Raw genomic sequence first — 16556 nt, forward strand, 5'->3', positions numbered from 1 at the left:
TATATTTACATCTAACACCATTTCCCAACTCATATGGAAACGGGGTTTGTACATATATGTATGTATGTATATAAATATATATTTGTATATATATACATTTTATATGTATAATATATATATATATATATATATATATATATATATATATATATATATATATATATATATATATATATATATATATATATATATATAAAATACATTTTTAACAGACTGGGTTACGTTCGGAGGGACACTTATAGATCAGTGAATGGGATTTTTCTACAATTCCGATGGTCCTTGAAGGCACCTTCAGCATGACAGGATGTGAGACATGTGATTGGTGGAAAACAAGGAAGTGTTGTGTTGACAGTTTGAGTTTCTTGTGTATATTTATTTTCGTATAAGTTACATTTTACTGGTTATTTCTTCATGTTTCACTGGTAATATTTATGTTCAATAAAACAGTTTTTGTGTGTCAGTAAAACTTCTACAACGAATCAAAATTTAAAAACCATCTCAAGTGTGTTATTGGACATTATTTGATCAAAATATATTTATTTTTGTTTCTGGATTTTAAATATTTCCTCGATTAATGAAAGGACTTCAATGTCCTTGTGTTCATTAAATAATCAAACCGAGAATTAATTGTACAAAAGTGCATTTATGACATTCTATTGACAGTGCGTAACAACAATAAGAATACCGGTAGTTTCTTCAGAAGATGAGCAGCACCTGCAAAAAACAAGAACAAAGTTAATTGAATGAATGTTAAAATTATGTTTTCTGTGAAAATGTTGCATATATCTGACATCTTACCTTCAGTGTAGATTCAGACATTACAAATATTATTATTACCTTACGGAGACAACAAGGAGGAATTGTTGAGGAAATTTGCTCTTTAGGTGAACATGGTTTTTTTTTTGTTTTTTTGAAATGGTCATTTGCAACTTTTTAAAGGGGGAATCTTTTCACTGCCATACTTTTTTCTCTTTTCCACCCTTTTCCTGGCAGTGTCTCCTGACCATTTCAATTCTTTATTTTTTGGGGTTTTTTTTTTTTTTTTACAATTCAAAGTTGAAGCCAAATAACTGAGAAACTAAGCTTTCGTACAAATTATTTCAAAGCAGACATAAAATATTTACATATGATCAATACTGTAGTACTACTCCACAAAAAGCTTGAGTTCAAAGGTAAACAAACGGACAAACTACCACTTCTATGATCAAAAATGATCCCGGGGGAGGGAAAAAAAACGACATTAAGAGCATAAAAAAAAAAAAAAAAAGGTTGCCTGTGGAAAAGATATTAAAATCAAAGTTTGTTGGCCGTGGATGAATGAAGAGGCAGTGGAATAAATAAAAGTGCAGGAGATGTTCATCTGCGCCAGGAGCGAGGCTCGTTGTCGTCCTCCTCCTCGTCGTCGTCCTGCAGCAAGGCGTCGTCACTCAGGGATTCTTCAGGATACTGCAGGCAGACGACACTTCATTGAAGGATTACTCTCACTTCTTTCTAGCAGACTGACACGATATCATCAACGTCTGGTGCAATGCTTCCCTCTGGAGGTCAATGTAGGAACTACAAGCATTACACTGACACTTCTCTGATGCTGCAAGTATCAGTCGTGTGATGCAGTCCTACAGTGTAGCATGTTTACTTGTGTGTGATATCATGTGCGATACAAGCAGTCCTGTAGCCTGTTTACTTGTGTGTCATATCATGTGTGATACAAGCAGTCCTACAGTGTAGCATGTTTACTTGAGTGTGATATCATGTGCGATACATGCAGTCCTGCAGCCTGTTTACTTGTGTGTGATCTCATGTGCGATACAAGCAGTCCTGTAGGTGTTTACTTGTGTGTGATATCATGTGTGGTACAAGCAGTCCTGTAGGTGTTTACTTGTGTGTGATATCATGTGCGATACAAGCAGTCCTGTAACGTGTTTACTTGCGTGTGATATCATGTGCGATACAAGCAGTCTTGTAGCCTGTTTACTTGTGTGTGATATCATGTGAGATACAAGCAGTCCTGCAGCGCATTTACTTGTGCGTGATATCATGTGCGATACATGCAGTCCTGTAGCCTGTTTACTTGTGTGTGATATCAGGTGCGATACATGCAGTCCTGTAGCCTGTTTACTTGTGTGTGATATCATGTGCGATACAAGCAGTCCTGTAACGTGTTTACTTGCGTGTGATATCGTGTGCGATACGAGCAGTCCTGCAGCATGTTTACCTGTGTGTCATATCAAGTGCGATATAAGCAATCCTGCAGCGTGTTTACTTGCGTGTGATATCATGTGCGATACAAGCAGTCCTGCAGCATGTTTACCTCTGTGTTATATCAAGTGCGATATAAGCAATCCTGCAGTGTGTTTACTTGTGTGCAGAACTTCGACTAGACGGCATATACATTTGAGAGAGTTTTCATGAGATCACAGTCTACAAAGTCTGTGCTTTTAAAAGGCGGGGCCTGTTGCCTAGTGACGTGTGACGTCATCGAGGGTTTCAACAGAGCTGTGTTCCTTAGCTTTAGCAGTTAGCACTGTGTAGGCTCTGACGCCAGCTCTTTTGAATCTTTTGAGCGGATTGTGTTACCTCCGCTCAATAAAGAGATTGAATGTGCTGTCATATCTTCTTGTCAACAAACAAGGTATTGTTTGGATGGCAAGTTTGTCACTTCAATCAGTGATTTGTTGTTCATTATATTGTGTAATAATAATAATAATAATAATATTTCCTGCATTTAGGACGCTACATTGTTGACATAGAACCACATCAAAAGTAGCGTGCCACGTTACATCGCGCCATCGCTCACGGCGTTGTGACGGAAGTAAAAGTAATTAGATTGCTCGTTACTAGTAAAAGTAATACGCTGGTATTAAGAACGCTGATCAGGACTCCCCTAATAACTTTTTTCTTCTGTACCCCCTTGGAAACATGAATTGGCACCAACCTCATCCTCCTCTGCTTCGGCCTCGTTAGCATCCGCAGCACTCAGCGTGATGGCAGGTTTGTGCCAGGCCAGCTGTAAATTGTGGGAGTTCAACTTGGGGCCATGAAGGGCTGCCTGCAGGTGCGAAAATATGGATAGAAATGTATGTTGACGAATATATGTATATTTATTGTTAGCAGGCAGCTCACCTGCTCTGCCTCGGCTCTCGTCCTGTAGGTGATGATTGCTGACAGGCCGTTGTCATCGATCTGGCAGTCCTCGATTTCTCCAAATTGCTTCAAAATGGTCAACATGGAACATACAGTATGTCATTTCATAAATATAAATCATGTGTAAATAATCAAAGAACCAGTTAAACACCACCTGTTACTGCAATTACCTACAGAAGTACTATGAAACAAATATATTACACATACAGCAGGCATGTGATTTGACCACAATGAATAAGACTGAAAACATTTCCGGGGGTTTGGGGGACGAAGGCTCCTGGTTTTTCACCAATTTAACATGCTAAAATTAACAAAGACAGCACCATTTGAAGAAAATATTTTAGTGTTTAAAGACATGAAAACATCATTAATAGAACATACATAACCCAATGATCCTAATGAATCAATGTATATGGTTCAGTCCCAACAGTATTTAGTCACTAATATTTACATCTTGTGTTCATTTCACATCCACAGGTGTCACATTGATCAGTGCTATTATTAAGGCTGAAACGACGCGTCGACGTAGTCGACGTCATCGGTTACGTAAATACGTCGACACCGTTTTTGTGCGTCGACGCGTCGCATAATGACGTCACACTACCGTCATGGCGAAGCGCAAAGCAGACGATCAAAGAAGACGATGCGAGCGGTGCGAGCGAGGGGGGAAAAGCATGCCAAAAGTGTGGGAGTACTTCAATAAACGGCCTAATAATGTTGTTGTATGCACACTGTGTCGAGCGGAAATGCCCTATCATAGCAGCACAACGGCTATGAACGAACATTTGAAAAGAAAACCATCAACTAGTCAATCGTCCGCGCGAGCATACGTTGTCATCATTACACAAAAACATGAATGTGCCATTTGTATCTGCTAGGGGTGTAACGGTACGTGTTTTGTATTGAACCGTTTCGGTACGGGGCTTTCGGTTCGGTACGGGGGTGTACCGAACGAGTTTCTAAGCTAAAGTCTTAACAAGCTGCTTTGCTCCGTCTGCCTCTGTCTCAGCACGCAGCATTGTCCCACCCACACAACCATCTGATTGGTACACACGCAGCATTGTCCCACCCACACAACCATCTGATTGGTACACACGCAGCATTGTCCCACCCACACAACCATCTGATTGGTACACACGCAGCATTGTCCCACCCACACAACCATCTGATTGGTACACACGAAGCATTATCAGCCAATCAGCAGTGCGTATTCAGAGCGCATGTAGTCAGCGCTTCAGGGTGGAGCAGATAGGTGTTTAGCAGGTGAGCATCAGGCAGCGGACTCTCCCCAAATGATAATAAACACCTCCCAGTCAACTACTACTAACATCACTATGAGCCCGTTGACCTTCTAGAAACTTAAACTGCAGCTCAGCTCGCTCGAAATCCTGGCTTGAGGTGAAGGCTAATTAGCTCTCAGTTCCAGCCACATCGACCCCTTCTGAGCGCCTATTTTCAGCTGCTGGGAATATTATAAACAAGAAAAGAACCAAACATGTACACATGCTAACCTTTCTTCATTACAACTGTTAGACACTCACTGGAATGAGTAGAATTGGTTATTGTGTACTGTGTTGGACTGGATGTTTATTTTGCACATTTTAAAAGCAATATTTAATGTTTACAGTACTCCAGAATATTTAGATTGGCACTTTTTTGTATTGGATGTTTATCTTTATTTTTGCACATTTTAGCAAATAAGTAATACTTTCACTTTTGTTGAAATGTTTACACTGTTGTTACAGAATATTTCGTTTTGCACTTTTTTGTATTGGATGTTTATCTTTATTTTTGCACATTTTAAAGCAAAATAAGCAATACTTTTACTTTTGAAATGCTTATACTATTGCAGAATATTAAGATTTGCACTGGATGTTGACTTTTATATTTGCACATTAAAAAGCAAATAAGCTACTTTTAATTTTGTTAAATGTTAAAAGTTTTAAATGTTTACATTGTTACAGAATATTTAGTCATGTTGTTGTCAATGTTGACTGAGTGGCCATACTTCTTTTTTTTTGTAAATAAAAGCCATGCCTTTTGAAAAAACGGGCCTACATTTATTTTTTCATCTTCATTTTGAATAAAAAAATAATCGACAAAAGGAAAAAATAATCTATAGATTAATCGAAAAAATAATCTATAGATTAACCGATTAATCGAAAAAATAATCTATAGATTAATCGATAGAAAAATAATCGTTAGCTGCAGCCTTAGCTATTATCTACAGTTTATTTACAGTATTACCACATTACTTCAGTTCATGTAATGTAAACATTTCATTCTTTTTGCCAAAATAGGATATACATTTATGAAAATAATTAAACATGTTTAGTATTGTTTACTCATATTTGAAAATAGGAAATAATAATAATGTGAGGACACTGACATATTGCATGAAACAAGTGTGAAAATATTTACCTTCAAGATTGTTACACCACTGACAATAGTTTCAACAGACTACAAAAGAACATAATATTACAAAATAGTATTACATGCAAATTTATTTCAAATAAATTGTTAACTGGAATCAATAATGCGACTCTTTGAATTTCTGTCATTTCATAATATATTTTCACGTGGCTTTTTATTTTTAGAAAAACCCATTTATATTTCGCAAAGCAATAATTGGTTAATATTTAAAACAAACATGCGTATTTCGCAAGCAAATATTTTTTTAGCTTACCTCATTATTAACAACCCTGTCTGCAAGTGAAGTGGGTGGATCTTTCCTCTCCATGTCTACGGCAGTTGTCGATGTAAACAAAAGTTGAAGTCCGTAAGGTTTGCTCACTTTCGGTTGACATCCAAAAGTACCAGCTAGTGAAAAGTTTGTTTTCCTTGCTTCAAGTTGTTTCATATGTTTTTGGCGTTTCGCATGTACTTCCAAAGCCTTGAAACCTCGTGATCCATAGTCAATATTATCATGACACCACGTGCACAGAACCTTTCCGAGACGATCGATTTTCCGAATAAAATCACCGAACAAAGTCGTAACTTTCTTCTTCCCAACAGTATCAGTGATTTCCCTTTCCATCCAGTCCCATCGGAACTTATTTTTGACATGTTTATCAATTTCTTTTACTCGTAAAGCGTCCTTTCTCTCGAGAACCGACATTGTTTACATATGGAAAATGGCCGTAGTAACCATTATGAACGATGACGTTATTAACGTCATCATTCATAACAGATGTCCTGATTGGTCACAAGGAACATATCGACCAATCAACTACGGCGTAATATAAACTACGTCTCGAATCTTGATATAGGGTCGGAAAAAAAAACGAAAAAACGGGAGATTTTTTTTTTCCCCCCGAGATTATAAAAGACGGAATTCCGACTTTAGACGGAAAAATCACATGCCTGATACAGTCGTCCCTCGTTTATCATGGCTGATTGGCTAACGATTTTCCACTTAAAAAAATTATTAGTCAACGTATTACTTTTATCAGTAGAGCATTAAAAAGTGTACGCTCCATTTAGTTGTTTTTTTACATAATTAGAGCACTCTAAACACGAAATATCAGCCGTATAGTCACCTTTACACTTGTTTCACACAATAAATCCTCCAAGCATCACCCGGTCACCACAACACGACCACTACCTGGAAATACTTAATCCCATCCTGAGTAATTTCTCTAAATTTGAATTGGGCTTCCATGTGCTAAAACCACACGAGTAAGTTGAAGAATGTACACATTTTTAATCGGGTAAAAAGTTATGGTTATTGACATTTTTTGTGCAAATTACTGGTTCCAGGTCTGATTGTGGTGAATTAATTTCCCTTAAGTAGTATAGTTTTTAATAAATAAAATATGTTTATAGTTGGAGATATTTTATTTTAATGAATAAAATATGTGACCTGGGCTGGCAAAATGAGTCACAATGAGGACATTTTAAAAACGGAGTTATTGTTATTTACACATTCTCCATCTAAAGACCTTCAAAATGATACCGTAATTTCCGGACTATAAGCCGCTACTTTTCCCCCTTGTTCTGGTCCCTGCGGCTTATACAAGGGTGCGGCTTATTTGCGGCCTGTTCTTCTCCGACACCGAAGAAGAGGATTACGGTGGTTTTAGTACGCAGGAGGAAGACGATGACACAATGATTAAAGACTGACTTTTCATATACCGGTAGGCTGGTTATTTTGATAACGTACAGGCGAGCACTTTATATTACTTTGCACCGTTGTATTATTTGTACTCTGCACGAATGCTGTTCGCCATGTCAAAGATGTGAAAGTTTGATTGAATGATTGAAAGATTTATTGTTAATAAATGGGACGCTTTGCGTTCCCAAACAGTCATCTCTGTCCCGACAATCCCCTCCGTGGTAGCAGGAACCCCTATATACTACGCTAATTACACATCAAAACCCTGCGGCTTATAGTCGGGTGCGGCTTATATATGGAGCAATCTGTATTTTCCCCTAAATTTAGCTGGTGCGGCTTATAGTCAGGTGCGGCTTATAGTCCGGAAATTACGGTATATGGTTTGTTGGAATCGGACAGAAAATGACCGAGTTACATCCGATTGAAGTCGACCAAGTTTGAGGGTCCGTTTTGAGAAAAACCAGCTTAAAGTTTACTGTTCCAGAACAGAATGTTCCAAAACAAAACTCCATGGCAACCATACCTTAAAAGTCCTTGTAGCAACACCAAAATTGGTACAATTAAAGTCAAATCCCATGTCTAAAGGATATGCAAAACGTCGTCGTAATCGTTGAGATTGTCTAGGAGAGGAGAAGCCGCCTCAGAGTCCCTTTCATCAATTTCTGAGTCATTATCGCTACTTACAGGGTCCTGACCACCAAAATAATCATCAATCAGCTGTCCGTAATATTCCTGACCAGCAGCACTAAGAAGATTCGCCGACTGCAGTGAATTTAGCGCACTTGCAACCGCCTGTGTACCCTCTCCACCTTCTAAATCCATTATGGAATGTAAAACAGTCTAACTTATCCACAAAAATAATATTTACATTTTCGAAAATCACCTTTTTTCACCAAATATTCCGCTCAAATTACTGTGTGTTGTTTTTCATCAGGGCGCTGCCATGATACCACAATGCACCGCGCGGGGTGATTCAACCAATGAGGGTACGCCTCACAGCGACCGCTTAGCAACAAGCCGGGTTTGTTTACGTCGGGACAGGTTTAAAAACTCGAATTCTATTGGTTCAGAATGGCGTCATCGGGAATTCCATGCTCATTTTTAGAAAGTAGGTCAACTTGGCGTCACAATGATACCAAATATGGGTAGGGGGATTCCCCCTTATTGCCGCGAGTGAGCGTTGAAAAGACTTGATTTTCTCAAGGAATTTTAACACAAAGGACTAATTTCTGAAGACATACCTCGTACAAAATCTTCAAATAAAGGTGATTTTAGGGCTGCAACTAACGATTAATTTGATAATCAATTAATCTGTCGATTATTACTTCGATTAATCGATTAATAATCGGATAAAAGAGACAAACTACATTTCTGTCCTTTCCAGTATTTTATTGAAAAAACCCAGCATACTGGCACCATACTTATTTTGATTATTGTTTCTCAGCTGTTTGTACATGTTGCAGTTTATAAATAAAGGTTTATTAAAAAAAATAAAAATAAAAAAATAAAAAAAAAGCCTCTGCGCATAGCATAGATCCAACGAATCGATGACTAAATTCATCGGCAACTATTTTTATAATCGATTTTAATTGATTTAATCGATTAGTTGTTGCAGCCCTAGGTGATTTAAGATGTTTTCTTGCTATTTCGATGATTGGGATCGCTAGATTGTGGCTTTATGGACTCATTTTTGTGAAAATCTCAATTTCAACCAAGATACATTTTTTTCCCTTATTTGCCTGTAGGTCAAAATTAGCCTGTGCGTATTCCGACTCATTTTTCCAGCACGGGTCACATATGTTGATAGTTGGAGACATTTTATTTATTAATAACAATACTACTTAAGATAAATTAATTCACCACAATCAGACCTGGAAGCAATAATTTGCACAAAAAATGTAAATAACCAAAGCTTTTTACCCGATTAAAAATGTGTACATTCTGGAGTTTGATAGAGTATCGGTGCCGATACTTGGCATTATGACGTATATTGTTGATATCGGCCTTTTTTTTTTTTGAGAACATCTTTTTTTAATAACAATGTGAAAAGTTTCCTTTTTTAATTTGCAGATGTATTAAAATGGAAAAAACGGACGTATTGAAAGCCTTTGCTTGATACTTTGTTGGTGCACCCTTGGCAGCATTACAGCCTCAGGACAGAGACATCCTGGAGGAAAAACCAACACTTCCCATCCAACCTGATGGAGCTCAACAGGCGCTGCAAAGGGGAATGAGAGAAACTGCCCAAAGATAGGTGTGCTGAGCTTGTCATCCTATTCAAAAAGACTTGAAGCTGGAATGGCTGCCAAAGGTGCATCAACAAAGTATCAAGCAAAGGCTGTAAAAACTGTAACGTACACGTAATTATTTTTTTTTCAATACATTTTTACAAATAAAAAAAAAAAAGTCCACGTCATTATGTACGGAGCCCCTAAAGGGACATGGGAATTTTTTTTTTTTTAGACATGTATCTCGTGCCAACAAAAAACTTTTTCGTGCGCACGAGAAACTTTTTATAAAAAAAAAAAAAAATTTTTTTTTTTTTTTTTAATAAAAAGTTTCTCGTGGACACGAGAAAGCATTGGATGTGTGCGCATGGTTTGAGGTGTGTGTTAAAATGGCAGTTTAGGAGTTAATTTGGCTGTATTTCCAACTAGGACTTTCCCCCATGTGTGTTGTGGCAAAATGTGAATGCTTGATTAGTAGGTGTGAGACAAACACTTTATCTTCCTGTTTATTGTAACGCTATGTGTTTGACATTATTTAAGACTTTATCATGCCCGGGAAAGGACAGTATTCCTCTTCTGTGGCTGTGGGGGGTTGGCGTGGCTTGCGGACCTGCTGCGCAGCGGGGTGTGCCAGTTAGTCCGATGTTGATGTGATAAAACTTCTTTCTTGTTTGGAAGATACACACACAATTGTAATTGTTATTTCTTACTGCACATAATAAATATGTACTACGTGTTTGGATGTATTCATTTATGTAAAATTGTCATTAAATATAATATTGCCTGACAAAAAGTGATTCGACGTAATATTTTGATATTTACACATTGCATATTTACACACGCGCATCTGACTAGAATACCCTTATGTGCATTACATATCAACATCAAGTACCTACTGTACTGTTTACTTGTTGAAATACCCTTTTAAGAGCAAATATCTACCCAAATGGCCACTTTGTTGCTGCCAAAATTGTATTTCTAGTAATATTTTGACACATCTTATCTATATGCAATATTACATTTAATGACAATTTTACATAAATGAATACATCCAAATGGGGGGAAAGTCCTAGTTGGAAATACAGCCAAATTAACTCCTTAACTGCCATTTTAACACACACCTCAAACCATGCGCACACATCCAATGCTTTCTCGTGGCCACGAGAAACTTTTTATTAAAAAAATAAATAAATAAAAAATTATAATTTTTTTTTTATAAAAAGTTTCTCGTGCGCACGAGAAAGTTTCTCGTGGCCACGAGATACTTTCTCGTGGCCACGAGATACTTTCTCGTGCGCATGAGATACATGTCTAAAAAAATAATAATTCCCATGTCCCTTTAGGGGCTCCGTAATTATGGGATATTGTGTGTGAAATTTTGAGGACAAAAGTGAATTTATTCCATTTTGGAAAAAGGCTGTAACACAAAAAGTGGACTGAAATAACTTCTACTGCAAATGAATAATAGGCTCCAAATATCGGCCTTAAAAAAATCCAATTGGTGGATCTGTCACATGTGACCATCATACTGTTGTGTCCAAACAATGGCAGAATAAGCAGACTTACAGCAAAGTGTGGCAGCAGATCTACTCGCTCGAGCTCAGTGAAACCAGAGATCTGAAGAGCTCGCGGTCGATGGTCCACGACTGCGTGCAGTGAGACGCCTCGTCCCCGCCCTCTGCTCCCGCGTCCCCGGGCCCTTGGAGCGCCGCGGCCGCGAGCTGGCGCCCCTCGGCCCCGGCCCCGGCCCCGTGCCAGGAGTCCCCTTTTAGCCGCCTGTGTGGAAGCACCAAAAACATGAGTCGTCCAAAATGGCGCACGAGTGCCCCCTAGTGGTGAGAGTTGATGATGAATACCTCGATTTGCAGCTGGGTATACTTGAGCTTCAACAAAGCTGTGTCCTCCCCAGCTTGAGTCTTCTTGTGGAGGTCCAGCTCTGCATCAAGCAATTCTTTCTGAGCCTGGGAAAATAAACATTCTCTTATCTTCCACTTTTGCTCTTCAAACATGAGAAGACGGGCGACAAAGTCATCTCTATGCTACAAATCCCACAAGCAGCGAGTAACAGGATTACTTGGGCCTTGCTCTTGGCTGCATGCAGAAGGTTGCGGCTGCTCGAGATGCCTTTTATCTCTTCTTGGAGCTTGGTGATGCTCTTGGTCAGGGTGCCCAAGGTTTGCATGATCTTGGCTTTATCCTCGGCTTTCATCGCTTTGTTCTTCTCCAGTTTGGAGATGAGGAGCTGCGGACAACAAGTGGCCACATTCAGGGGGCAACGCCCGACGGTACGGAGACAACATTGCGCAATCAAACTGAATGTTGAAAAACTATCAGTGCACTCCTGACGTGAAGCTAAAACAATATGCCTTTTAAGTTCTTTATCGTTGAATCACTACTTCTTACCTTCTGTGTTTCAATGTGCTTCTCCAGTATTTCCTGCTTCTTCTTCCTTACATCTTGCTGTAACCTTAGGGCTTCCTGTCAAATGAAATAAAGCAAATTATCAAATACCCTTGTTGCTGATACAAACCCAATATTTTTTTCCAGGGACTGAAAAAAATTAATCTGTGAATATTATAGTACTCAGTCACCAGAATTTACACTAAATAGAAAAAACTTTATGGTGAAATTCTGGCAACTGAGCTGCCAGTTTATCACCTAAAAATAATGTGGTACCTTTTTTCAATTTTCACAATAAAAACAACAATCGTTGATTTTACGGTAAAAACTAGTGTGGCTCAGTCGACAAAATTTTACCGGAAAAAAACAAACAGTAATATGCTGCGAAAAGGAACAAGCAGTTCTTTCTGAGCCTGGGAAAATAAACATTCTTTTAATCTTCCACTTTTCTCTTCAAACATGAGAAGATGGGAGACAATTTATTTATTTTACAATAAAATCTATTGTCATTTTTACATGTATAATATGATGGCTATCTTGCTTTGAAATCGTATGTCAAGCAGATATTTCAATATTTATTTTTATATTGACAAAAAAAATAATTATAATATAATTGGTGCAATAATTGATATTTACCGTAAATTCCAGAATATAAGGCGCTACTTTTTACCTACGCTTTGAATTCTGCGGCTTATAAAACGGTGCGGCTAATTCATGGATATTTCTGCGCTGACGGACATATCGCAAATAGTTTTCATTAAAACACATGCAAAGACACTGAAATCGTGTGTTATTGTTTGTGCCGTGACACCATCTTTTGGACGGGTTTGCTCAGTGCAGGTGCGGCTGAGTGAACGCTTCCTGCTGTTTAAAGCTTTGAGCCGTTAGTGCTGTTTTGTCTTCAGTTGTCCATAGCGTTTCTACTCATATGGATTCTTCATTTATCACTCAAAGCAACGTTTATAAGCTTTACAATATAACTAAAACAACTATTTCTTACTACACCGTCTCATGTGTGATGTCTGTAGGAGTGTTTTCATGCATATTTGTGCGTGCCATCGTAACGTGCTGAAGATAGCGTCATTAGCCTTAGCTAATATGCTAACACGTTCACAAGTGTCTGTTAGAATTATTAACTTACAGCAGCATTCTTTTTGTATTGTTTCAATTTTGTAAATTCACCATAACGTCACCGTTGAGTTATTGAGTCAATTTAGCTGATTGGAGAGCTAGCTTCCGCAGCTAGTGGGTCCATGACCATGACTTTTGCCTTGTTTGATCAGCCGTTTTACTGCAATGTTACAGACACCGTTTGGAAACACTTAAGGTATGTAAACAAACATTTACAAAATATTTCTGTGTGCTCAGAAAATACTTATACACACACTGAAATATTTTAACCAAGATTTTTTTTTTATATATATATAAATTGAACAGACACATTGTTAGAAAAGCCATTATTTTGCATGTTTTGTGTTTATGTTTCACTGATAGTGTTTAGTTACTTAGTATTTTAACTGTTTTAATGCTTTCATTGTTTTAAATATTGCTTTGGACTATAGCAATTTAAGATGTATTTAAATGAAAAGTGCCTAACAAATAAAGTATATTAAGATTATCAATTATTTCTAGCGGGCGTTGTGTCCTACTCTGTTCAGCGGTCCTTGAACGCACCGTAAAAACACCGCCATCTCGTATTACTTTTGAGTGCAGAACCATCACTCTGTCATAGGAGAGCACAGCTTGTAGGTTCGATGTACAAAATTGAATATCTTATTTACGCAGACATGTTCATATAAGTTTAAATTGAGGTTTCTACTACCTTAATGGGGAATGACCTTAATGTCACTTGTTTTCATGTTAGCATTTACGCTATCGAGCTGGCGCCAGTCAGTCCGTGAGTTTAACAAAGCGCAGTATCAATCAGGTTTTTTTTCATTATTCCAATTTAAAATGGTGATGCTAACCTTTGGGAGTTATCATTCATAACGTTTATAGTTACATTCTCACTTGCTTGATTACTAAAATGAATGATAGCTGCAGCCCTAAAAAAACCAAAACTACTTCTACCTACTAAAACTTCTGCAACTCTAAATGAAATGGATCCCAGTGGGAAAGGGTTCCATTTCAAGTGGACTCGCTTGCAGCAGAATAATCCCAGTAGTGCAGCTAATAGGCTGATACGGGTGGTTTTGAGTGAAACCTCCATTAACGTTATTGCCATTTCTCCTCTCACCTGCTTCTTCTTCAGGGCATCCTCTGTGGTTTTTTGGACAGCTTTCACGGCAGCAAGATTGTATACGGTCTTGGAAAGGCCCGCAGAGGTAGAAAACACCTGAAACCGTGTAAAATGTAGACACAAGACCTTTACACAACGTGTAGGAGGAGAACATGGCTGCGTGAAGAAGACTTGCCTTCTCGACCGGAGAAGCAGGTTTGGTGGAGAAACCCAAACGCTCCTTCACTGATGCTTTGGCAGAATTCTGCAGCAGTATGAGAGTAGCAAGTTAATAGGTATAAACATCTACTGCAGACTTCCACAAGCAGTGGCCACACACACCTGGGCGGCTACGTTGGAGTCCTGGGAAGGCTCAGAGTTTGCGGTGAGAAGAGGCCCGAGGCGATCTTTGACGGACTGTTTCAACGATGTTGCTGAGGGCTGCTGAATGTTGAAAAGATTTCATTCAGTATTAGCTGCAGAAAATACAACTTCTGAAGGCTGCCATGCCAGCACAAACTGTTCCAGTATTACTGCCATTAGGGGTGCCCCGACCCGATGTTGATATTGGTCAGATATCAGCAAAAAAATAAAAAAAAATAAAACGGTATCAGATAGATTGCATGTAAATTGTGTGATATCATGTGCAAATCAAGCAGTCCTGCAGCGTGTTTAATCGTGTGTGATACCATGTGTGATACAAGCAGTCCTGCATAGTGTTTACGTGTGTGTGATATCATGTGCCATACAAGCAGTCCTGCAGCGTGTTTACTTGTGTGTGATACCATGTGTGATACAAGCAGTCCTGCATAGTGTTTACGTGTGTATGATATAATGTACATACAAGCAGTCCTGCAGCGTGTATACTTGTGTGATATCGTGTGCGATGCAAGTAGTCTTGCAGCGTGTTTACTTGTGTGATATCATGTGCGATACAAGTAGTCTTGCAGCGTGTTTAATCATGTGTTATATCATGTGCGATACAAGTAGTCCTGCAGCGTGTTTAATCGTGTGTGATATCATGTGCGGTACAAGCAGTCCTGCTGCAACGTGTTTACTTGTGTGTGATACCATGTGCGATACATACAGTCCTGCAGCGTGTTTACTTGTGTGTGATATCGTGTGCGATGCAAGTAGTCTTGCAGCGTGTTTACTTGTGTGATATCATGTGCGATACAAGTAGTCTTGCAGCGTGTTTAATCATGTGTGATATCATGTGCGATACAAGTAGTCCTGCAGCGTGTTTAATCGTGTGTGATACCATGTGCGATACAAACAGTCCTGCAGCGTGTTTACTTGTGTGTGATACCATGTGCGATACAAACAGTCCTGCAGCGTGTTTACTTGTGTGTGATATCGTGTGCGATGCAAGTAGTCTTGCAGCGTGTTTACTTGTGTGATATCATGTGCGATACAAGCAGTCTTGCAGCGTGTTTAATCATGTGTGATATCATGTGCGATACAAGTAGTCCTGCAGCGTGTTTACTTGTGTGTAATATCATGTGCGATACAAGCAGTCCTGCGGCATGTTTACTTGTGTGTGATATCATGTGCGATACAAGCAGTCCCACAGCGTGTTTACTTTTGTGTGATATCAAGGCAAGGCAAGGCAAGGCAAGGCAACTTTATTTGTATAGCGCTTTTCATACACAAGGCAGACTCAAAGTGCTTCACAGACAACAAAGTGAAATGAAAGAAAATAAAAGCAAAATTAAAATGCAGACAATAAAAATAAAAACAGTGCAGACGTTAAAAGTTAAAAGATTAAAAGATTTAGCTGAAAGCTAAGGTGAACATAAAAGTCTTCAGTCTAGTTTTAAAAGTAGTGAGAGTTGGGGAGAGTCTGACATCTTCAGGAAGTTTATTCCAGCTATGTGTTGCATAGTGACTGAATGATGATCTCCCTTGATTTGAGTTTACTCTTGGAACCGCTAACAGATTGCTCTCAGAAGATCTTAGTGATCTAGAGGGCGTATATAGTGGGAGCATATCAGTGATATACTTGGGCCCTAGACCATGTAGTGATTTATATGTGAGCAGGAGGATTTTGAAATCTATTCTCTGATGTACAGGGAGCCAATGTAAGGATTTAAGAATTGGTGTAATGTGCTCACATTTTTTTTTTTTTTTTTTATTTTTTTTTTTTTCATGTATCATGTGCGATACATGCAGTCCTGCAGCGTGTTTAATGAAGTGAAGTGAATTATATTTATATAGCGCTTTTCTCTAGTGACTCAAAGCGCTTTACACAGTGAAACCCAATATCTAAGTTACATTTAAAGCAGTGTGGGTGGCACTGGGAGCAAGTGAGTAAAGTGTCTTGCCCAAGGACACAACGGCAGAGACTAGGATGGCGGAAGCGGGGATCGAACCTGGAACCCTCAAGTTGCTGGCACAGCCGCTCTACCAACCGAGCTATACCGCCTGTTTAATCGTTTGTGATATCATTTTG

At 38.7% G+C, this 16556-nt stretch overlaps 1 protein-coding gene across 1 annotated transcript in view; it reads right to left on the reverse strand.

The window, feature by feature from the left end:
* Positions 1-540: 540 nt before the first annotated feature.
* Positions 541-16556, reverse strand: part of LOC133641796 (RNA-binding protein 26-like) — a 41659-nt gene continuing 25643 nt past the window's right edge. The window contains exons 13-22 of the mRNA XM_062035820.1: positions 14447-14548; positions 14301-14369; positions 14123-14221; positions 11890-11964; positions 11561-11728; positions 11343-11447; positions 11053-11262; positions 3124-3210; positions 2936-3049; positions 541-1446 (exon numbers count right to left, since the gene is read on the reverse strand). Coding sequence (XP_061891804.1) covers positions 1357-1446; positions 2936-3049; positions 3124-3210; positions 11053-11262; positions 11343-11447; positions 11561-11728; positions 11890-11964; positions 14123-14221; positions 14301-14369; positions 14447-14548 — 1119 coding nt within the window. The 3' untranslated portion in view covers positions 541-1356. The remainder of the gene's footprint in view (positions 1447-2935; positions 3050-3123; positions 3211-11052; positions 11263-11342; positions 11448-11560; positions 11729-11889; positions 11965-14122; positions 14222-14300; positions 14370-14446; positions 14549-16556) is intronic.

The sequence above is a fragment of the Entelurus aequoreus genome, linkage group LG02, assembly GCF_033978785.1.
Source record: "Entelurus aequoreus isolate RoL-2023_Sb linkage group LG02, RoL_Eaeq_v1.1, whole genome shotgun sequence".
NCBI lineage: Eukaryota > Metazoa > Chordata > Actinopteri > Syngnathiformes > Syngnathidae > Entelurus > Entelurus aequoreus.